Raw genomic sequence first — 23,424 nt, 5'->3', positions numbered from 1 at the left:
GACACCTTCCACTAGACCAGGTTGCTCCAGGTCCTGTCCAACCTGGCCTTGAACACTTCCAGGGATGAGGCAGCCACAGCTTCTCTGGACAGCCTGTGCCAGGGCCTCAGCACCCTCACAGGGGAGAATTTCTCCCAAGTATCCCATCTAACCCTGCCCTCTAGCAGTGGGAAGCCATTCCCCCTTATCCTCTCACTCCAGGCTCTTGTCCAAAGCCCCTCTCCAGCTCCTTTAGAGGCCCTTTAGGCACTGGAAGGGGCTCTAAGGTCTCCCTGGAGCCTTCTCTTCTCCAGGATGAACAATCCCAATTCTTTCAGCCTTTCCTCACAGAAGAGGTGCTCCAGGCCTCTGACCATCTCTGTGGCCCCTCTGGACTTGCTCCAGCAGCTCCATGTCTGTCCTGAGCTGGGACCCTACATCTGGAAGCAGCAGATTTGGGTCTCACCCAAACAGGGCAGAGGAACAGAGCCCACCCTCCCCTGCTGCCCTCACTGTGGGATTGGTTCAGGATACAGCTTATGCCTGGCCTTGCTACATCTCATGAGATTCCCATGGGCACAGCTGGGGAGCTGGTCCAGGTTCCTCTGGATGGCCCCGTCCTTCAGGTGTGTCATTCCACCCTCAGCTTGGTGTCATCTGCAGGCTTGCTGAGGGTGTACTCAATCCCTCCATCTGTGTCACAATGAGGATATAAAATAGAACTGGCCCATACAGAGCCCTGAGGGGCATTGCTTGTCACTGATGTCCACCAGGACTCTGAGCTGCGACCACTTCCCTCTGGATGTGAATGCTCACCCAATTCCTTATCCAGCAGAGAGTCCACCATCAAATCTCTCTCTCCAGATGAGAGAGAAGGATGTTGTGGGGGACTGTGTGAAAGGCTTTACAGACATCTAGGTAAATGACATCTATGGTCCTTCCCTTGCTCACTGATGGAGTCTCCCCATCAGAGAAGGCCACGGGGTGGGTCAGGCAGGACTCTCTGCTGGTGAAGCCAGGCTGGCTGTCCTGAATGACCTGCCCTGCTTGTCCTGGATCCCTTCCCATTCCCCATCTGCCTTAGCATTGCTTCTAGGGGGATCTGTTCCATGATCTTCCATGCCCCAGAGGTGAGGCTACCAGGCCAGTAGCTGCCAGGGTCCTCTTTCCTATTCCTTTGAAAGATGGGTACAATGTTCTCCTTTTTCCAGTCACTGGGGCTTCACCTGACTGACATGACTTTTGAATACCACAGACTGCAGGAGAAGTATGCAGGAGAACCTATGATTTTCATTGTCAGGTGTGATGAGATGAAGCAAGATGTCCAGTAACTAAGTTCAGCATTAGCTAGGACTCAAGAATGCAACACTGCCAGCTCATGCAATCTGGCCATGGCTAATCTTCCCCAAGGGAGCAGTAAGCAAAAAATCAGGAGTGTTTCAGATGTGCTTCTCACCTCCCTCCCTCCATTCAGGCATATCTGTCCCTACCTCTCCCCACACACACCATCCTGCCACATGGCCCGAGGGGCTGCCTCACCCTCATCTTCTTGTCCCTGAAGAGCAGTTTGTGGCCTGTTTCATTGAGCTCCAGCCAGTCAATCTTGCTGTCATGACTGATTGTGCCAGTGTTGTAGCCACCAACAAGGTCCACTGGGGAAGGAAAGAAAGGAAACAGTGTCAGTACCTGATGTACCTCAAAGTGCTCAACACCCACAGCTGTGCCAGGGGAATCAGGTGCCTGGTACCTATTTAGGACAAGACCCTCCGCAAAGACACTGTGACATGGACACCAAAAAGCAGTGACTTCATTTTGATGCCTTCTCAGCAGCAGCAGCTCTCTCCCACTGTCTGTGAGCATGCACAGCTCATGGGCAGTGCAGGCAACACAGAGTCTGGGTCCAGGACACAGTCCCAGCCACCCATGGCTGTGTCCATGACAGGCAGCATCCTGTCCAAAGCAGGACAGCCTGGTTTCCAGTGGGCTGCTGCTAGGCGAGGGAATGCAAAGGGGAACTGCAAGAATCTGCTGCTTGGTACAGGGAATGCACAGAGGAGCTTCAGGGATGTGCTGCCTGGCACAAAAAATGAAAAGGAATGAGGAAGGCTGGCAAAATACAGGGAAGGGGAAGGAGGGTCACACTCACCTGTTGCTATAGTCTTGATGTCTATCAGGTAAGCCAGCCTCTTGTTCTCATCCACGCCCCGCTGCTGTCTCTCATTGATACGGACACTGTGATTTGAAGGGAATGACTATTACCTTCACTACTCCCAAAATACACGTTTGAATCACAGAGTCCCTCCCTGATTCCCTGCAGTTTCCCTGAGCACATGGAGCCTCTGGAAGTTCTCTGTGACACTTGCCCAGTAGCTATAGCTGCCTCAAGTGAGAACAAAGCTTTCTGATCCATGGCTTCCCCCCAGAGCTGCCCCTCTGGTTCAGGGGTCCCCAATAACACATTGGTTACATTGCTCTGAGCAGCCCACGATCATCCCTTCTCCTGAATCAGAACATGAGGTATGGAATTTTGGAGGGACAGAGGAGGTCCTGCTGGCAACTGAGTCCCTAATGATGCTGTACCAGGAGCAGGTGGATGCAGAGTTGCCTGAGAATATGCACAGGAGGTTCAGCAACAGCCATGGCAGGCTGCACCAGGATCAGAGGAAAAGAGGCTGTTGTGCTTCTAAAACTTGACAGCCAGTAACATGGCAACTAAACCCATCAGTGGTCCCTGTGAGAAGTGGGTGTCTGAGGGCTGCATGCTGCAGTGCGGGACACCTCCAGTGCTACATATCTGATCTCACTCTACCAACTGCCTGTGCTGGTCACACAGGCAGATGTAACCCTTACCTGACCAGATGAGGGTTCACAAACTCTGTGCGGACAGACCCCAGGATGTCATTGCTTCCATATTCCACAAGTGTCAGCTCTCCAGCATTAAAAATCATGCAGACCTGATGGTGAGAGGGGAATACACTTTCAGAGTAAAGCGACAGAAACACTCACACCTACCAGTGAAGGGTGCAGGAAACAACTCTGCTGCACACAAATCTAAATTTAAATACTCTGGGATGACTAAGGAGCTGTTCTTGTCTTTTTGTTATGATTGACAGCTTTTCCTCAAGGCTGGGGATTTTAATTGTGGGCCTATCAGTCCTGCAGGAGTCAAGCTCTACCCATGACAGCTGTATTCTGTATCTCTAACATCCTCTCTGGCCACTGATCTTTTATTGCTTCTCTCTCCTTCAGGGTTATGACTTATATAACTCATCAGTCCATACACTGAGTTTACTCTGTACCTGGCATGTGGAAAAGGCAAGTACAGGGAAGAAGCAGATTGGGATCTCCATGAAGAAGCTAAATGCAGAAACTGCTGAGAAACAGGGTTTTCCACAAATGCAGGTGACACCTTTCTTGCTGATGCACACACAGCTCTACACACCATTCATGGGGAGCACTCTGTCCCATCCTACTCACGTTCTCATTGTCGAAGAAGAACTTCTCATTTCCCCCAGATCCTTGCCAGGCCACCTACAAAGCAATGCCATGGGTTGAGGCTGACAGCCCCACCAGCACCAGTCTGCAGGTGATGGGCTCCTCTGTCCAGCCTTTGGCTCCCACAGACAGCATGACTTACACTGCACAATGGATCATAATCCATCACTTTAGCTGCCAACACTGTTTTTCAGTCATTCCCAGCTTGCAAATTCCACATGGTCCTCTCCTTTCTCTAGACTCAGCTTCAGACTCCAGCTCTCTTTGTATAGTACATTACTGCCTTCCAAACAAGAGGCCTTTATGGGAACAAGGTACTCCTTCTATCCTATCCTATCCTATCCTATCCTATCCTATCCTATCCTATCCTATCCTATCCTATCCTATCCTATCCTATCCTTCACAGGCCCTTCTCCCCCTTCCCCTGACCAGCTTTACTAAAAAAGCACCCAAACAGCTCCTTTGCCTCTGTTAATCACACCCATGGAATCACTGCTAACACTTGTGGGAGCAGAATCTCCTCACCATGTGTAGCTGAACCCCTTTTTTTTAGGGTTATTCTAGCAATGACTGATCACCACGGTGCCAGTGGGGGAAGAACTGATTGAAAATTTGCATAGAGCACTGGGTAACACAACAGCTGCTGTGGTAACAACAGACATTTGACCAGAGGAGCAGAAAACTGAAAGCCAAGGCTACAGCTGCCCTGCTCCCTCACTGAGTGCAAACTCCAACTTACTGCTTCAAAGGAACCCCAGTGAGACAGCAAGAGAGCAAATGGACATCTCACAGCCTTGCTCTTTCTGAGTATAGCTGTGTAATCAAAAGAAGAACTCAGTGCAGTAAGATGTAGAGAAAGCTGGGAGCTTCATTCTGGCCAAATTCTCAGTTATATTACCAAGTATCAGCATTCTCCAGCACAAACCTCCAGAGCTCCTGCTCCAAGAGAGATTAATTAGCTCACATCAGTCTGATTAAAGGTATGTGACAACATGGTGAACAAAGCAAATATGTCCTTGAGGCCTATTTCATGCTTTTATTAGACATAAGCCTATTGCCCACATTCTCCAGTCTCAGCACTCAGTGCACTGAGAGGATCAGGGGATGGACAATTTTGTGTGAATTGTCTGGTACCAAAAATGGCACTGGCATGACCTGTGGGATGCAGCCATGAATTGTTTTCTGATGATTTTTTATTTTGTTTCTTTTAAACACAGAATTTTTTGTTTCTTTTAAAAACAGAACGTACAAGATTTGTACGTTCACATCTGGAATGTATATGTGTAAAATATCCAGATTTGGGCCCCCATGTACAAGAAAGACTGATAAACTGGAGCAAGTTCAGCACACTGCCCATCAAGACGGTTGGGAGCAAAGCACTTACACTGTGAAGAGAGGCTGAAGGAATTTGGCTTCTTCAGCCTGGAGAAGGGAAGGCTTAGGAAACCTCTAATACAGTGATGCCAGGCTTTTTTTGGCAGATGCAGAGTGAAAGGATGAAAAATGATTATAAAATAGCAGTCAAAATACCAAGATGACTTAGAAAAACACTTTCCTCCATGAGTACAGTAAAGCATTGGAATAGAGGACTAAAGCAATTGTGGAACCTGAGCAACATCATCTGAATTTAATACTGACTTCCCTTTGGGCAGTAAGTTTGATAAGAGACCTCCCAAGGCCCCTTCCAACCTGAACTGTTCTATGATTCTTTGAAAAGAGGGATTGTTCCCATGCAGAAATCACATCCTCTGAGTTATGAAGTTAAGCATCTGACACTCCAGAAACGCCACCGATTTTCCAGTACCTCACTGAGCTTGTTGGAGCTGACATCACCCAGCAGCAACGTGTCTGAGGTATGGGCCACCAGGTACCTGTCCTTCCCCAAGATCTTCACCTCATCAATCTCATAACCATACTGGGATTTCAGCACAACTCGGGTTCCTGTGGAGAGGTTCTTCACAATAACCTGGTGAAAGTGAGGAAAAGCAATGTGAGGCCATGCACAGAGAACAGCACAGACTTCTTGCCCTGTGGAAGATTAGGCAACAGATGATACTAGGATATTTAGATATCCCCATCATTTCCCTCTGCTTTTTTTAAAATCCTTACTATTCCTTTTGCATAGGATGGCAGCTGTAGTAGACATGTGGGATTCTTACTTTTGCCATTTACAAGTTACTGGCCTAACTGGAGACCCATTCAGGCCCCCAAGGATAAGCCTCCTTTGCAGAGTCCTGTACTCTCTCCCCTGACTGCACAGGAGTGCCCAGGCTGCCAGCTCACCCTTACTGCCACATTCTGAACAAGGTCAATTTGGCTGAAATGAAATCACTTTAGAAGTCTGCACTTGACATGGAGGTACCTCACAAAAATTCACACGGCAGGAAATGAACTCCATGGTCTCTTATGCTATCCAATTCCCACCCAACCTTAGCCCTGTCCCAGGCATATCCCCTCTGCCTTTCTCAACAAGTTGGTATGAACAAACCACAGGTGCAGAACCCCAAACATGCCTAGTTCTGGCAAACATCCCATTTTCATACCTCATTAGATACTCTCTTACCTGGCTTGGTCCCACATATGTCATTTCAAATTTATTTTTGTAAATGGTTTTGCGAAGGCAGCAGTCAAACTGTTCAACTCCTCCACACAGCGTACCCTGGGGACAAAAACACACGGTCAGTGAACTCTGTTAAGGAGAGAGACTCCAGACCCTGCTTACATGAAGAGGATCAGAGGTCAGACACAAACACACTGGTCCCAGCTGCTCTGGAAAACAAGGCTCAAGCACCCACATGCAGGAGGACCAGCCCTATCTTGACTTTCTTTAGACAACAGAAAGATTGAGCCATTCTCAGAAAAATGAAGATTACCAAATGCTGGCATGAATCTGGGATGGGAGGAGGCAGGGTTAAAAACCACCTTTATCCTCATCTTTCCCATTATTCTTCTCAGTTTCCCACTGCTCCGTCTCCCAGCCTCCCAGCCTTCCTTCCAGAAGAATCCTTTCACCTTTCTTTCTTTCTTTATAACATCCCCCTTCTTTCCACTGATCTCCTATCCCTTAGCCCCTTCCCCTTTTCTGAAAATATTTGTTCACGTGTTCAATAATTTTTGGTCTGAAAATATTTCAAGGATTCTTGATTGTTTAACATAAAACCATAAAAAACTAATAAAGAAAAGTCATAAATAACATAATTCATAAATAATTTAAGTGTTTGAAGTTAGTCAACTTACTACAGAAAATATGCAGAAAGATCAATTTAAAGAGATTTAAGGAATAATCTAACTTTAGAGAAAGGCAGATTAAGGCTTGGTGGCTAAAGGTCAAAGAAAGAGAAGGCTAAACTGAAAACACAGCACAGAAACACGGAATGTGATTAGCAGGTCAGTTTGTATACTGCTTCTCATGAGTGCCCAGAGGAAAGAACGCTCCTAAGACTGCTCTGGAGAAGCTATGCTGACCTCATCAGGCTCCTGAGAAAAGAGAAGGGCTGCTGCAACCAGTGAGCCATCACAGCAGCATGCAGGAGGTTCTGCAGCTCCATACTGGCACACCCGACTGCAGCAGGTCCCCAGCACAAGGTCCTGGCCTCAGTGCCTGCCCTGCACCCCTGGGTGAGGTGTGCCCACACCAGGATGACCATGCTCAAAGCCTCCCCCTGGGTGAGGTGTGCCCACACCAGGATGACCATGCTCAAAGCCTCCCCCTGGGTGAGGTGTGCCCACACCAGGATGACCATGTCCAAAGCCTCCCCCTGGGTGAGGTGTGCCCAACCAGGATGACCATGATCAAAGCCTCCCCTGAGCAGAGCATGCTGCTTCTATGCACAAACATCCCCCTGGTGGGACACTGGAGGGCTCAGGCCTCCTGACTGACAACACAAACCGCACAGATCCGTGAGCCATCCCTCTTCCATGCCAGAGCTGTGATGGTGTACAGGTGAGCTATTTCTTTGGGCTTGCCTTCCTCCCAGGCACTGCGGCGTGGGCTCCAGTTCAGAACCCGTAACCTGGGAGAGAGAGGAGGTAAGAGTGACATTAAAAACTGTCTATGGCTGTCAAAGGAAGGACTACAAAGAGGAGAGTTCTCTGTCAGGTACGTGGTACCTGTCATAGCTGCCAAGGACAATGGACTGGCCGCTGGGACTGGTGGCTGCTGTGGTGAATTCCTTCTCTGACGAGTCCCGGCTGTAGTCGAAGGTTTGGATCACACTGCCCTCCTTCCCATAAGCTACAATCTTCTTGTCACAGCCTGCAGCCACAATGCTGCTGGAAGCCCAGGCGAGGGCATAAGGAGGACAGGGATGCACTGCCAACTTACCCTACAACAGACAAGAACACCCTGAACATCTGAATGGCCCCAAATCCTAGCTGGCCTCTGTTCTCAGCCATCCCAGTGGGGACCAGTATGGGACCCTCTGTAAAGCCCAGCTCATCCGGGCAGCTTTGTCTGCCTGCCTAGTCTGTAGGATGACAAACCAGAACTGAGAGATTTCTTAACTATTACATTCATCAACTGTGTGAGAAGAATTGCAATGCCAGTAAGAAGATCGATACCATTAACTAGACTGAGACTGAACTCCCAACACAACAGAGTATAGATGGATCTTCATGATAGCATGGCAGAGAGCAGCCATGCTCAAACTGCTTCAGCTGGAGACAAAAGATCTGAGAACAGCATCCCCTTCACCACAGCCTGAAGCACAGAGAGACTCCTGGCATAGAGGAGGCTCAGGAGAAATGCTGGGTGTCCAAGGACAAAATTTGAGCCTGAGATTCAACATTAACTGTGGTAACTACACCCTACTAAGTGTGGGGACAATAGTAGCCACTCCATGGAACCCCACCTCTTCAAGCATCTTTCTCCTGGACCCTTGAACGTCAGATCTTTCCAGACACCTGAACACCCTTATGCCTCATACACAAAAACATGAATTCCCCCCTTACCACCACCCTCACTGTATTCCAAAGCATCTAATCACTGTTCTGCCTCCATCAGTGCTTCCCAAAACCTTTGCTAGCAAGCACAGCCTGCAGCTCCTCTCCAGACTTCCACTCTCTCCACAGCCTGATCCCTTTCCAGAGCTCTGGAGCTCGGAAGCAGGCTATGCAAATAGGAATTCTGCTCACTGGGAAGGATCTTTGGTACCTGTGATTCACCTGAGCCCTCATCATCAAAGAAGAAGCGCACTATGGTTCCATCTGCATGGCCAGACAGGATTCCTCTCCCCGACACACTGCAGAAAAACACAGAATGATGCAATGTCACAGGAACACATGCACCTTCATACTCATATCCCTGCCCAGAGCAGCCATTCCCAGGATCATGGTTGATGCTCCTCATCAAAGGAACCTTCCTCAAAGACAAGACAAACATCAGGTACCTGTGCCAGTGGCTGTAAAAAGAAAGCAGACAAAAGAACCCAGAGTGGAGAGTGACCAGTTAAGTGTCTTTATCATGTAAAATCACAATAAAAAACTTTCTGTATTACTAAAACCCAGAAGCTAGTGGAATTCTTCAGTGGAATAATGACTCTGCTCACAAGTGCTTACAGCAATGTGCATCAAACAGCTCTTGCACTGGAACTGTTCCAGAAGTGAGGCTGGGTATTATGATACTGGGAATCCCTAAAAGAAACACAATGTAGGCAAAAAACACCTGGGCAAAAACTCCAGGCCCAAGTCCATGTTTTATAGCACTGATATCTTGTGCTCCTGGACACAAGCAGGGAGAAGAGAGAAAAGAAAAAGAAACAGGCCGAAAACCTGTTGTTTTTGTACCCAGGGAAACACCTTTTAGTGATGATTAGAAGATTCAAGAACAGAATACAAATTCTACGGACACTGTAGCAATCCAGCAATCATGTACCTGTCACCAGAATGACAGCATTTAGTGAAAATTCCACTCCTAGGACCATGACACATCTCAATTTTTAGGTAAAGAATACTAAAGTAGTTGAAATGAAATCTTATTAATGAAAATAATTTTAAATTGCACTTTATGGTTATTTTCCTAATTACAGCTTGTCAAAGGTTTTATCTGGCAGAATGATGTTACTTTTTTTAGCCCTTAAACATGATTAATGTTAGTTATTACTTAGATGAAGCTGACAAATGTAATCCTTATAAAGTCACAGATTCAAATACATCAATGAATATAAGTAAGCTCATGGAGACTTTCATCCTCTACTGTGTCTGAACAACAGACTGCCCATGTGGCACAGCCAGGTACCAGATTTTTAGGAAGGAATTCCTTCTGGAGAGCACAGTATATTATTATCTTGACAACAAAGTGACAGCAAAAGAACACTGGCAAGCTGCCACACTGGTCCCTGTTATGCCAAGCCAGCAGCAGGTGTGAGACTGAGCCAAAGCAGGGCAGGCCAAAGCAATGCCACACTCACTTGGAAGTTAGTGAGACCACGTAGGAATCTGTCCCATAGATGGTGGAAGACTTGTTGTTCTTTGTATTTGCTAAACGAACCTGAGAAAGAGAAAATGATCAGTGCTGAGTTCATCAGTAGAATGTGGATCTCCTCCAGTGTAAGCAATGAGGTTTCCTTGTTCACTATCAGAAAAAGAAATCACAGGAAGCTCATTGACTCCCAGTATGTTATAGAAGTGGAAAAGTTGAAGTCACATGTCCACATTTCTAGAAAAGTTTGGAGAAAGATCCAAAAGATCCAGTAGAACCTCCAGGGACTAACTGTGAACCAGAAAATTCAAGTCCACAGTGTAATCCCTCTGTTGCTGTTACTGGGGCACCCAGTGATGGCTCCTACCCCTCAGCCCAGCCACTGGCAGACCCTGACAGCCCCCACAAGGGAAAGAAAGTCACACAAATAACAAGTTTCTCTACCTTTCCTTCAGCAAGACCAAAGACAATTATATTCTCTGCTGGCCACAATAAGCAGGTCACAGCACTCTGCAAAGGAGGAGGTAAAAAGAGAGGTAAGAGCTCCACCCTACCCAGCTTCCTGCCCCACTGCCACCTAAAATAATTCATGAACAGACACTGTTCAGGCAGGAGAGATGGGGCATTTGGACAGGCCTTACAGTAGCTGACAAGCCTTACTTCATGCTGAAGCTTAAACTAGGTAAAGTGAGCTGGGGCAAAGTAATTGAGCACAGGAGGACTATGGGAGGGCAAAAAAGTTACAGGGATGTGTTCAGTTTGGAGCTCTTTTTGAGTACTACTTACTGAGCAGTGCTTGGCTTGCCACATACAAGCATACATGCTGCATGTATAAAATCATGGCTGTTTTAAAAGGCTTTTTGCAACAAGTATAAAATATAAAAATAATTTCACTGTGACAACTTCTGTAATAGCTCTGAGAATACTTGTCCACTGGATCTTTATTTGATAAGTAAGAAATAGTGTTTATTTTTTCACTGACGAGTAAGATGGTTATTAGATGCTCCAAGCAGGCCAGGTAGAAACAGGCTCATTAAATCCAAACCAAAGGTATTCTCAGAATCTGAGGTGGAGTCAGAATGAATAAAGCTGACCACAAAACCCAGCTGTAAGAGAGGGCCAAGAAAGTTTAGGAAAGCCCTTCACATCTACCCTGCAGAACTTCAGTCAGTAAGAAGGGCTTGTGTTTGGCAGGTGTTAGCCACCAGCACCAGCCTCTCTGGCTCTCTGTCCCATTTTGAGCATGTGGGACTGCTTAAGATACATATCAGCATTTATTCATTCCTCATTTATTTATCTCATCTTCCATCCCTGCTCTGATCATTCATATCAGCAAACACAGCTACAATCAGACAACAAAACGTCTCAAGGTAACCAAACTGTTCATAATTTAAATGCCCAACTAATGACCAAGACCCATTTTCATTACCCCTGTTTCCCAGGACTTTGTGTGTTTCCCCCACTATCTGTCAGACTTATTTTCCATTCTAACACAACAAAAGCTTGGGAACAAGCCTCACACATTGGTGATGTGCTCATTGTTTGTCCCCCTGGCTCTCAGCAGGAGGCTTGGCTTGCCAGTGTGAGCACACACTGGGATCACTGTGAGCGGGAGAGGGCCCAGTGGCAGGAGAGGGAAAGGGCTCAATAAATGACCTCTCATATTGACTGAACATTTCAAAAATTTGTAAATAACAGTATTTAGTTACAGGAGAAAGCCAGACACAGTGGTAAAACCCCAGACATACAGAATCAGAAAAAAAGAAAGGATTTAATGTGTTACAAATTATGAAAAGGCATGGGGAAATGAGAAAGGAGAAAAAAATACTGAATTTCTATATTAAAAATACAAAATCCTGTACATGTGCCATGCACAGCATCTGAGCTTGTGAAAGGCGAGCAGGCCCCCACTGGGCTGGCAGCTGGAGGGGCAGGCAGCAAGCAGCACACAAGGAAAGAGCTCTGCAGGGAGGCTCAATGTGCCCACACCGGGGATAGCCACCCTGCTCAGCAAAGGGACAAATGGACACCAAGCCCCTGTTGCTCTCTTTTCCTCATGACACTCTATTCTCATGACCACTCAGTGCAGCAGCTCAACTGCATACAAAACAGAGGCTGAGCAGCAGCTTTCCTGTCACAGAGCCACAGAATTCTCCATGCTCCCCGCAGCAGTCAGAGCAGCCACAGTGGCAGGCCATGACCCAACCCAGAGGCTGAGGCTACCCTTCACCTGAGAGACAGCTTGAGAAAGCCTGGCACAGACTCCAGCAACTCTGTCAGGAGCAGCTCTATGTCTTCTGGGGATTTGGACATGAAGGATGATTCCTCCTACCCTGCAGAGAACTTTCTTGGTGACACAGAGACCATGTGGCACTTGCCTGGAAAGCCTGGGGCAGCTGCTGGACTTTTGCCTCTGAAGGTAGAAGTAGTCAGTGCATTGTATTTTCTTACTCTGATGGCTTTCTGTGCAAGGAATTCATAACACCTTTGCCTTTTCCAAGGCAAGCCTTGGCAAACACCTACTGGGCAGACTGCTTTGTGACACAGGCAGGCCAAGCCAGAGCAGCAGAACACAGAGGTGGCCAAGGAGCAAACCTGACGGAAATCATAAACCTGAGGCAATTGAGCATGTGGAAACTGCACAGTTTGAATTCTGCACACTTTACATTTTGTTTAATAAGGCATCTTGGAGTTTAGAGCTGCAAACCTGTGAAAAATAGTTGGGTTCTGAGTGTGGCATATCTTTCCCTTTCAACTCCCTTAAAACAGTCTGTCCACTGATGCATAAAGTAGTCCCCAAAGTTTTGTAACTGACTGCATTGATCGTTCAACAATTTACTCAGTTGTACCCAGGCATTAGGACACTTCTGGAGCTTGATGAGCAATACATGCCTCAGAATTTAGAGATTCTCTTAGGATCTTTAAAGGTCAAGTACAGTTTGGCCAAATACACCTGTGAGTATGAGCAGAGAGACCTCTCATTGTCTTTTCCAACATATACTGGAGAAAATGAAGTCAAACAGAAGTCTGGGTCTCACCGTTTGGATGAACTTGTTGCATATAACCTTCTTGTCACCCCTGCAGAAAAATAGAAACAAAAATTACTATCAGCAACCCTACACATTCTGATCACCCTACCGTTTATACACCGTCTGGTTTGATATTGCCAAACAATGCCAGTCCATTGAAATCTTGTGTGCTGCTAGTCTATCATAACTTTGGGCAAAAAACCAAGAAGACCCCTAGAGTCTGAGCTTCCAAATTCCTGGTGAACTGCCTTTCTGAGTACCGTTAGCACAACTCCTGCCAGCAAATGAGGCTGCAGTGGGGCAGATGTGTGCCACCGCTGCACAGCTGTGACACATGATGGCAACACAGGTTCCAGCTAGCTGCATGCACAGCCCGGGCTCTGTAAGGGCCCTGCCGAGGAAACCTCACCTGCTGCTCCCCACGGACACGTGTGTGGCTCCCTGCGGGCCGGGTGATGGGCACTGCAGCGTGTGCCAGGGTGAGGATCAGGCTAAGGCAGAATGGAGCATGCTGGACCTCACTGCATACTCACCACTCCTCGCCGATCCTGTACACGTAGACAACGTTGTCTGTCTGCCCGATGGCCAGTTTAGTGGAGTCCGGGGAGAAGGCCATGCCTTTGACCACGTAGCTCTTCCTGCCGTACTGCGGAGAGGCTCGGTGTGACCGTGGGGAGGCGGCTGCCCCAGCGCTGCCCGGCCCATGCCCAGCGCTGCCCGGCCCCGCTCACCTTGGCGTCCGCCGGCTTGGTGGAGAACTTGTCGCGCCGCTCGCCCTGCTCGTCGTAGAGCAGCACCACACGCTCCGCGGTGCACACGGCGAAGCGGGCGCTGCTGGCCGACCAGGCCATGCAGGTCACCCGCGCCGTCCCGTCCTGCGGGCACACAACGAGCCCCAGCGGGCACACACGGCTCAGCGGGCACACAACAGCCCCAGCGGGCACACACGGCTTAGCGGGCACACAACAGCCCCAGCGGGCACACACGGCTCAGCGGGTACACACGGCTTAGCGGGCACACAACAGCCCCAGCGGGCACACACGGCTCAGCGGGCACACATCGAGCCCTAGCGGGCACACACGGCTTAGCGGGCACACAACAGCCCCAGCGGGCACACATGGCTCAGCGGGCACACACGGCTCAGCGGCTGGGCACACACGGCTCAGCGGGCACACACGGCTTAGCGGGCACACAACAGCCCCAGCGGGCACACACGGCTCAGCGGGCACACACGGCTCAGCAGCCACACTACAGCCTCAGCGTCGCCGCTACGCGCCCCAGAGCGGTCAGGGCCGCTCTCCCCGACCCGGCCTGGCCCGGCCCGCTCCCCCGCGGCCCGATCCCCCCCAGCCCAGCCCGGCTCGGCCGGCCCGGTCCGACCTGCGGGGCCAGCAGGGTCCGCACGTGCCGCAGCTGCATCGCGCCCTCCGCCGGGTTCGGGCCCGGGCCCGGGCCGGTCCCACAGGGTCCCACGGGCCCGCTCGGCCGCCGCCGCCGCTGCGGAGCCCGCCTCGCTCCGCCCCCGCTGCCGTGGCAACCCCGCCGCCTCCGCCGCGCTGACGCGAGCGCGTCGAGCCCGCGGGACCGACCCCCCGCGCACCGGCAGGGATCGGCCAGGCTCGGCTCGAGCCCGCGGGACCGACCCCCCGCGAACCGGCAGGGATCGGCTCGGCTCGGCTCGAGCCCGCGGGACCGACCCCCCGCGCACCGGCAGGGATCGGCTCGGCTCGGCTCGAGCCCGCGGGACCGACCCCCCGCGCACCGGCAGGGATCGGCTCGGCTCGATCCCGGCTCCGCCATGGAGGCGCTGCGGGCGGCGGGGCGCGCCGTGCTGCGGAGCCCGCGCCTCGCCCGGCACGGTCTGGGTCTCCGCCGACGGCGCAGTGAGTGCGGACGGGTGCGGGGCCGGGGCCGGGCATCGCTCCGGGCAGAGAGCCCGCAGCTCGGCGCAGTCGGGCTCGGAATACGGCCCCTGCCTGCTGCAGGGCAGTCCGAGGGGCCTGGAGGACCTGGGCGGGCAGAGCGGCCGTAGGGGTGGTCGGGTTAGTCGGGTTAGTCGGGTTAGGGGAGCGGGGGGGTCGGGTCGGGCCGCAGGGGCCGGAGCGCTGCCGGCCGGGGCACCGCAGCACTGCCGCTCCTCGCCGAGCTCTCCCTGCCCCGCTCCCCGGGCTGTCGCCTCCTGCCCCACTTGTGAATCGAGGTCGCCTGCGCCAGGGGCTGACGGGCCTGGGCGGCCGTGCCAGGGCTGGAACACGCTGGACTGCACCGGGGACCTCCTCGGGCTGCCACGCCTGGCTCTCTGCCAGCGTCCCAGGCCAGCCCCCCCCCCCCCCCCCCCCCCCCGCTGTCTGCGGCCTGGCAGGATCCGAGACCGACCCACGACACATCCCTGGAAGCGTTCAAGGCTAGGTTGGACGGGACTTGGAGCAAGCTGGTCTAGTGGAAGGTGTCCTGCCTGTGGGAGTGAAACTGGACGAGCTTTAAGGTCCTTTCCCACGCAAACCGTTCCATGATTCCATGACCCCATGACCCTGCTGCAGGTACCCTGTGGCACAGGAGGGCTGTGTTTGGCTGTTCTCAGTCAGCTTCCCAAGGCTTTGCTGGAGCGCCAGCACTTGCCCTGGCAGCCCTAGTATACATGGATTGTCCTCAGAGTTTGGAGTGGCACAGGGTTCTACTGCACAGGGTGGAGGTCACTGGTGCCTGCATGGCGCCAGGCAGCCTCCCTGATAGTTGTCACTTGTGGAAGAGTATGCTGTGCAAATAAGGTCTCCTGATTTCCCTGTGGGTTCAGATTATTCCAGTTATGAGTTGAACCCTTCTGCAAGTGTGCCAGTAATTCTCAGGGAGCAAATCCCAGGGAAGAGGTGAAAATAACCCTGAAAAGTATTAGCTTAGCGTGAACAGTACATACTTTGGCAGTTCCCATCTCTTTCTTAACAAAGCATCTGTGGTGCAGTTGGTCCTCAGTCATCCCAGCTGGGACCACAAGTGCTGACTAAGCTGCCCCTGCCCTGGCACCCTGCTGCTGCAGATGAGATGCCAAGGGGTTTGGCTTTGCTTACACTGGGCCAATCTGGGGATTTTGATCTGAGCGTGGCAGTGAATGCTGCTGCTCTTCAGGTGTGCCATAACTCAGGTGGCCGAGATGAATGCACTACAGAGAACATTTTGTTTGTAATGAAACAAGTGAGACCCAGGAACACAAGGTTTTTGCAGACAGCAATGAGGGCTGCAGCATCCTCAGCCCTGTGCAGATAAGCAGGAGCTGTCTGTCAGTGCTGACAGAGCCTGGACTTCCAGGGCTAGAGAACTAAAGCTTCAAGGGTGAACTGCCCACTCTTTCTGTTCCTCTTATGAGAGTGTCACAGAGCCAGGAGAGTGTCCTGCTGAGGGCAGGAAGCAACACTGCTGCTGGGAGCCATGGGTGGGGTGGCTGTGGCAGGACTAGCTGTGGGGCTGCTGGCACATGGCTTCTAAGGGCTTTTGTCTTTGCAGAGCTTCCTGAGAGCTGGGCTGACATGCAGGAGCCGCTGCTTGAGGGGATGTGCTTCACCCTCAAGTATCTGGGCATGACGCTGGTAGAAAAACCAAAAGGAGAAGACATGGCTGCTGCTGCCATCCGCAGGATCGTGGCCACGGTGAGACCCTGGGGCCCTGGTGTGTGGGGTCAGAGCCCATCCTGCACAGGGAAGTGTCTGCGTCCCAGCGCTCCAGTGAGGGACTGTGCCCTTCCCAAGAGGAGGGTGGCTTGCAGGAGGCCACTGGTGTCTGCCTGTGTGCTGTGGGGAAGCTGTCTTCCTGCAGCACAGCCCCAGCCACCTGCTCCTACACCTGAACCTAGCTGTGAGCAGAGCTGTGCCTGCCACAGCACGGAGAGAAGGGTGAAGTACTGGGAGAAGAGGGGTCTGTCCCTCCCTGTGTGTGTGGCAGTAGAGTGAACAGATTTGAGGAGTGTTCTGTGCAGGGCATGCCTGATTGCCAGGCTCTGCTGTCCCATCCTACAGCAAGAGCCTTTGTGGCAAGTATCCAAGTGAGTGATACTGTACAGAGTCTGTGGGGCTCCTTCCAGCAAGTGGGTGAGGTGAAGACCCTTGCCAGGTTTGCAGAGATTGCTGGTGTTTTTTCACTGCCAGGCACGGGTTGGAGCTCGCAAGTTTCAGAAGGTGATTCTGACAGTGTCTCCAAGGGGCATCTCACTGCAGGATGCAGACACAAAGGAGATGGTGAAGAACATCTCCATCTACAGGTGGGCATGTCACAGGTATGGGCTGGGTGTTCCCCAGCAGCCAGCTGAAGACTGATGGGAATTTGAGCAGCCAGGGAGGGCTGGGCCTTCTGTCAGCAGTACCTTCAAGCTTAGGTCTTTCCTTGGCTCCCTGAGGCCTGTGCCCTCTCTCTGCTGTGCTCCCAGCACTGCCTGAGGCTGAGTGTAGGCAGGGTCCTGGGTGGTCTTGAGTTCATCAGCCCATCCATCATCTCCCTGTGCCCTGCCTCTCTATTCTGGCATTCAGCAGGATTTTGAGGCTTGTGATTGGAAAGCCCCACAGTTAGGACAGGACTGCGTGTCTGCCTCCACTGCCATGGGACCATCCTTCTGGCTGCAGCTTATTAGAAAGGCTAAAGGCAGTTGCTGTGAGAACTGATGTTGATTTCTCCTGCTGCCACTTGTCCTTTGGCTGGGTTGGGTGTCTGTGGGTTGGGTGTGAGGGGCAGTAAGTGTGCAGTCTGGTGGCTAAATGGGAAGCAGAGACAGGACATTTCTCTGTCTGGCCTCCAGCTGTGTCCTTGGAGGCAATTGCCCACCCTTCTGTGCTCCTCTTGTCCCAGGGCTTGAATTCACTCACTGGGTTGAGCTGGCCATCAGAAAACTACAGGGCACTCTGGGATGGCACAGGAGGGAGTGCCTGTGGATGCAGTGATCTCTTACCTGCTGCAGGTACCAGGCAGCCTCTGGCCCTTGCTGGGGGTTTGGGCTGCCTGGTCAGCTTGGGCCGGTGAAAGCCTCAGGTTGTCAGCAGTGCTTGCTGATGTCCTGGGAGTGCAGCAGAAGTGCCATGCCAGCATCCTGGATTGTCCTGACGACTCCTCTCTGCCCACAGGATCTCCTACTGCACAACAGACAAGCTGCAGAACAAAGTCTTTGCTTATGTTGCTCAGAGCCAGGAGAGCGGGGCACTGGAGTGCCATGCCTTCCTCTCACCCAAGAAGAAGATTGTAAGCACTTACCTTCTGCTCTTGGCTCCATGAGGTATGGGTGGGAGCAAGGTCCTGCTTTCTTCCCCTTCAGCAAGAAAAGGCCGTTACCTGTGCGAGCCTCAGCTGGGTTTGGAGCCAGGGATCAGGTGTGCTCATGTGCTGCACAGGCAGGGAGTGAGAAAGGGGGCTTTCCTGCCCCAGATCCTGAGGGTCTGCTCCTGGGGGTGGCTGGCCCCCAGGGGCAGACAGACACAGAGCTGAGCTCTGGCCTTCCATCTGAATGTTATCCTGCATTGAGGGCCCAGGTGGAAGCAGGCATTCCCTCTCTTTCATGTACACAGGCCCAGGCTGTGACTCTGACTGTGGCCCAGGCCTTTCAGATGGCACTGGATCTCTGGGAAGCAACACATGCAGGTAGGAGGAATTTCTCAGATGTATCTCACTGCATAGCTCTGGAATCAGTGTCTCTCTGGTGAAACACACCAGGCAGGGAGAATGTTGTCCCTATGGCTGTGTTCTCTGCCACTCCATCTTCAGCTGGGGTGGGAGCTGTAGCTGCTCTCTATGCTGAACTGCTGTGCATTGCCTGAGCTGTAGCCCAGCTCAGGGCTGCTGGTACCTGGCCTGAGCAGTGACCCCTCACCTTTGTTTGCATCCTCCTGCCAGCACAGCAGGGATTCCCTGTTCCTCACCCTCAGTCTTGCCTGTACATTCCCAGCTGGGTTTTCTGCAGGTTGCAGGCACTAACTCTGCTGCTTTTGCCCCGTGCCAGGCTCTAGGCAGGATCAGCCCCTTCACCCTTCATGTGTCTTGGAGAGCAGTGAGGCCGGCAGAGCCCGTGAGCCAGCCCCTGCAGGGAGAGCTCCCTTCACACACCACTTTGGGGTACAGTATGTGCAAGCCAGGCCCATGCTGAGGGCTGTCTGGATTAGGGCAGGGACAGAGTGACCCCTCTGCAGCTCCCTGCTCCTGCCCTCCCAGAGCCCTGCTGATACCTGCACAGCCCCCGTCGCACGTGGCAGCCTGATGTGAGGAGGTGCACTGTGCTGTGTGGCTCACACAGCAGGTGCAGTTCCTTGGTTGGTGTCTGTGCTCCAGGAGCTCTGCTGTCAGGCCCAGCACTGCTGCAGCCTCAGCCCTGCTCTGCTGGCCCTGTCACACAGGGACCAGGGACCTGGGACCTGGGCTGCACACTTGGTTTCATGGCTGGGATGAGAGCTGCCTCTGAAGGAGAGGACCCTTGGATCATCATCCTGCCAGCCTGAGCTTAAGGCTCAGCCCAGCCCATCCGCCCTGCACCTCCTGCATGGCCACAGCACTCAGAGCATTGTCATACTGGTCTCACTACATCCCTGTCTGGGAACTTCTGGATGCTTGGTCCTTGGCCTCATGCTTCCAGTGTGAGTCTAGCCTGGCAGTGCTTGGGGTTGTACCTGTGCACAGCCTGCTCCTGGTGGTCTCTGCCTGCCCCTCCAGCTGCAGGGTGTGCCCACCCACCACTGTCCCTGGGCAGAGATGCACTGTATCAGCAGCTCTGTCAGCATGGTCCATGCTCACAGCTTGTGTTTGGGGCTTTGCACCTGGAGGGCATGTGGGATGAGCTATGGCGTGTCTGTCCTTGAGTGCCCAAGCCCAGAGGGTTCTGGCAACCCAGCACTCCAGTCTTCCCCTCATTGCTTGTGGGAAACCTTTGTACTGTGCCTGGGTAGTGACTGTCTTGTGCAGGGGCCCAGCCTCGCTCCTGGCAGAGACCTGCCCATGCAATGAGATGTCATGGTGGGTTTTTGTTTGTTTGCTTGCCAGGAGGAGGAGGAGGAGGAGGAAGATGATAATGTCAGTGAAACCTTGTCTGGGTAGGTGGTGAGCTGCTGCTTGTATTCAGGGATCTCTCTGATGAAGCCTGTCTTGTCTCCTTCTCCGTACCCTGTGCAAGGGGAGCTGCTCGGGCTGTGGGCATGGTGGGATCATGGAGGAGAGCTGCATGGAACCAAGGGAGAAGCTTCCTGGTATTTCTCTGCTTCTATCTGCTGAGAGCTCGAGTGAACAGAGGGTTGAGTGCTGGAGGAACAGACCATGCAGTCCAGCTTTTGCAGCAGAGATTTGGGGTACAGATGCTGACCCCTAGGATGCACCCAGAGATGTTTCTTACTCTGTTTCTGCCAGTCTTTGCTGAGGCCAGCCTGTCCAGACATGCCTCTCACATGGGACTCAGCTGTCCCTCTTCTCTCACTGATTTCCCTGGGGATTGGACCAGGATGGAGGCCGGGTCATGCTGACTTCTGCATGGCCTGGGGCTGTGGGCTGAGCTTGATGGGGTGTGTGCTGTGCTGGGGAGGAGCTGATGGAACAGTCCAGCAGCAGAGGATTAACCTGCAGGTCTGCAGACGTGGGGGTGTTGGGCCTGTGAGGCTCATTCCATCATGGCTGTTCTCCATGCACATGGCAGTGAGCACCCAGCTAGGTCTGGCATGTCTGAGCTTGGCTTGAACCAGTGTGTGCACAGGCTGGAGGTCTATGTGTAGCCCAATGAAACACCAGCCCTTTGGACATGGAGCTCCTGATGGGAAGGAGATATGGCTTTGCAATCTCAGGACAAGTGGCCTGGGAGGAGAGTTTGGTAGCAAGGGGGCTTAGGGCCTTCTGCACCCCCAGTGCCTGCTGCTGCTGTGCCATTCCTGCCATGCCAGGGCCATGAGCATGCCGTGTCTCTCAGGAGGCCATGCTTAGGGTATGATGGATGCTGTGTTCTCTTCCAAAGCAGCATGGAGGAGCTGGGGAGGGGACTCCACAGCCCAGCAGGTAAGTTTCTTCAGTGCTGCATTGGCTTGTCCCCCGGCATGTCCTCTGTAAGGCAAGGTGGGGCTGATGCTCACCTGGGAACATCTGCTTCCCTTTGCAGGCTGTGCTGCATTCCCAGCTGTACACCTTATGGTCCATGTCTTCCTTTCTCTCCCTTTTCAGGATTAATACCTCTTGTGCCCCCATCAAGCTCTCCTACAGCACAGCTGCTGTGCTGCCACCTGGGGCCACCCCCGGACAGCTGGACGGGGCTGGGAGGGGCTGCAGACTCCCCCAGCACCGGCACCAGGACTGCTGGCCCAAGTGCTGCCCTGGGCTAAGCCAAATCTCTGCAACGACGGACCAGCCACTCAGGATTCACCCTGTGCCTGCACCTGGGCCAGCCAGTGCCTGCCGTCGCCCTGGCACCGCCCTGCTGGCACGGGGGCTGCTGGCACTGCTGCCATGGAGGCTGCAGCACCTGCTCCTTGTCCTGCGCCACCTGCATGAACCGCCTCGAGCTGCAGCTGCTCCCAGCTGGGGCGGGGACCCGTGCTCCTTGCTCTGCTCACTGCCAGGCCATGCAAGCCATCCTGCATGCCCTGAGCCTGCCTGATGCAGCTGGGGCAGGGAACCCGTGCTCCTCGCTCTCCTCACTGCCAGGCCGTGCAGGCCATCCTGCATGCCCTGAGCCTGCCTGATGCAGGCAGTGTCCACCCTCAGGGAGCAACAGCTCTTGGCCTGGAGCAGTGCGTGATGAAGGCCTTTCCCTTGCAGTTCAGCCCCACACCCTCTCACAAGTGAAATGACCTGGTTTTTAAAGGAAAGCTCTGCCTTTAGAGAGAAATAAACTGAGTTTTTTACTATTGTCATTTGGGTTTGAGTGCTGGATAGGCACCATGCATAAGCATGCAGGGCACTGTGTCTCCTGCACTGCCTGTGGTGAGGGTTGCTGTGCCCCAAGCTCATGGAGCCTGGAACTCCCACATCTTCCTTGGCTGCAAGCCATGAGGGAGCAGTTCCTCCTTGCACTGAGGGCTGCCAGGGCCCAGGGTGCCTTTGTGACTTGGGAAGAGCAGGTTCAGGCTGTGCTGCACTGGTGTCTTGAGCACCTGTGAATGTCACCTGCACTGACAGGAGTTGATGCTGACCACACTGAGCTCAAGGCAGGCACAAGCCCTTGTGTGCCAGCTGCTCTGAAGTGTCTCTGCCCTGCTGCACCCCAGCTGTGCTCTACAGAGGCAAGCCATGCACTTGGTTTCCTTCCCAGATGGCACAGGGGAGGCTGCAGCACGTCTGGTTTCTTTGGCAAGTGACAGCTTGCAACTGTGTTCTGGCCAAGCCCCTCACTGCTGTGTTCCTGTCACATCTCTGCACAGCTGCCCTTCTCAGGCTGGTGGCACTGAGAGCTCAGCCCAGCTGGGCGCTGAGGGCTGGCTGCAGCTGGGGTGGCAGGGCCAGGCTCCCAGAAAGTGCCATAGGCACTGGGGAGGTCTGGGGTGCCATGGATCACTCGGGAACTGTGCATGGTTTTTTCACTTGAGGTTTTGCATATTGAATGTGGTTTCATGGCTTTTCTCCCTCACTTGGGAGTACAGAGCAACATGTAACTTGTTAGGGTGAGCAGGTCATTGTCAGGCCCTCAGCTTCCAGCACTCCTTTCTGCACTTCCCTGCCCTCCTGCACAGCCATTGTCTGAGAAGTGGTGAGTTGGGGTTTGCTTTGGTTTGGGGGTTTTTTGTTGGTTTTTTGTTTGTTTGTTTTTTGGTTTTTGGGTTTTTTAGAGGGAAAGAGCCTTTTCCTCAACAACACACCCTGATTTTACTTTTAATGTCAGACTTGTGTTCCTTTTTTTATTTGGTCAAAACCTCTGCATTTTGACCGGTTTTTTGTGCCTGCTCTAGTTCCTCACCTCTGCTACACAGTCTGACCCTTTGTGATTCTTTGTGTGTGCCTCTGGCCTGGCTAAAAAATCTCATGATAGCAGGCATGTCTGCCATGACTTTCCAAGACAGAACTTTTAAACATTTTCCAGGGCACTAGAACATTGTTAAAACTCTTGTATTTCCCTGACAGCCCTAGTTTTTCTAATGTACCTCCTTAAAAAAAGCTAGCAGGCAAAACAAGGTGTTCATGTCACCAGAGCTGTGGCCATGCTCCCTACAGCCCAGGTCACAGTGCAGTAGCAGCTGCATCCCACTGCCATGGTGCTGTTGGTGCTCAGGTACCCAAGCAGGGAGCAGCCCTGGCCCCTCCGGCCAGCAGCCTGAGGGGGTCAGACCCCATCCCCCTTCTCGGCCCTGCTGCTGGGATGTGTCTGCTCTCTGCAGGGAAGCAGCCACGATGTCACCCTCAGTGGGACAGCCTGCAGCTTCTCCAGCAGCACCACAGGGCCCAGCCTGCAGCAGCAGCAGCAGCAGCAGCTCTCCCTCGATGGCCAGGGGGGTGCGAGGTGACCATGGAGGACCTCCAGCTCTTGCACAGCATGCAGGAGCAGATCTCCTATGGGCTAGGACACGCGCATTC

At 52.7% G+C, this 23,424-nt stretch overlaps 2 protein-coding genes across 4 annotated transcripts in view; one reads left to right on the top strand and one right to left on the bottom strand.

The window, feature by feature from the left end:
- The window catches only part of IFT172 (intraflagellar transport 172), a 39,873-nt gene extending 25,409 nt beyond the window's left edge, over window positions 1-14,464 (bottom strand). For all 3 annotated transcript variants that reach the window (XR_013181698.1, XM_077176377.1, XM_054652952.2), the window contains exons 1-15: window positions 14,302-14,464; window positions 13,653-13,796; window positions 13,455-13,567; window positions 12,931-12,970; window positions 10,337-10,402; window positions 9,882-9,961; window positions 8,627-8,714; window positions 7,585-7,799; window positions 7,364-7,487; window positions 6,038-6,133; window positions 5,279-5,440; window positions 3,457-3,510; window positions 2,830-2,933; window positions 2,126-2,211; window positions 1,519-1,631 (exon numbers count right to left, since the gene is read on the bottom strand). Coding sequence is in view for 2 of the 3 variants with exons in the window: in XM_077176377.1 (XP_077032492.1) it covers window positions 1,519-1,631; window positions 2,126-2,211; window positions 2,830-2,933; window positions 3,457-3,510; window positions 5,279-5,440; window positions 6,038-6,133; window positions 7,364-7,487; window positions 7,585-7,799; window positions 8,627-8,714; window positions 9,882-9,961; window positions 10,337-10,402; window positions 12,931-12,970; window positions 13,455-13,567; window positions 13,653-13,796; window positions 14,302-14,340 (1,524 nt within the window). In the remaining variant the exon portion in view is untranslated. The remainder of the gene's footprint in view (window positions 1-1,518; window positions 1,632-2,125; window positions 2,212-2,829; window positions 2,934-3,456; window positions 3,511-5,278; window positions 5,441-6,037; window positions 6,134-7,363; window positions 7,488-7,584; window positions 7,800-8,626; window positions 8,715-9,881; window positions 9,962-10,336; window positions 10,403-12,930; window positions 12,971-13,454; window positions 13,568-13,652; window positions 13,797-14,301) is intronic.
- Window positions 14,465-14,511: 47 nt separating this feature from the next.
- LOC129133280 (uncharacterized) lies at window positions 14,512-21,770 on the top strand. The gene is made up of 8 exons (XM_077176379.1): window positions 14,512-14,804; window positions 16,420-16,562; window positions 17,058-17,170; window positions 18,024-18,138; window positions 18,462-18,534; window positions 18,893-19,005; window positions 19,924-19,973; window positions 21,082-21,770. The coding sequence occupies exons 1-8, from the start codon at window positions 14,720-14,722 to the stop codon at window positions 21,512-21,514; spliced, it is 1,125 nt and encodes a 374-aa protein (XP_077032494.1). The 5' UTR covers window positions 14,512-14,719; the 3' UTR covers window positions 21,515-21,770.
- Window positions 21,771-23,424: the final 1,654 nt, after the last annotated feature.

The sequence above is a fragment of the Agelaius phoeniceus genome, chromosome 3 (genome assembly GCF_051311805.1).
Source record: "Agelaius phoeniceus isolate bAgePho1 chromosome 3, bAgePho1.hap1, whole genome shotgun sequence".
Classification (NCBI taxonomy): domain Eukaryota; kingdom Metazoa; phylum Chordata; class Aves; order Passeriformes; family Icteridae; genus Agelaius; species Agelaius phoeniceus.
The sequence above is the reverse complement of the archived record's forward strand: the minus strand, read 5'-3'. Positions and strand labels throughout refer to the sequence as shown.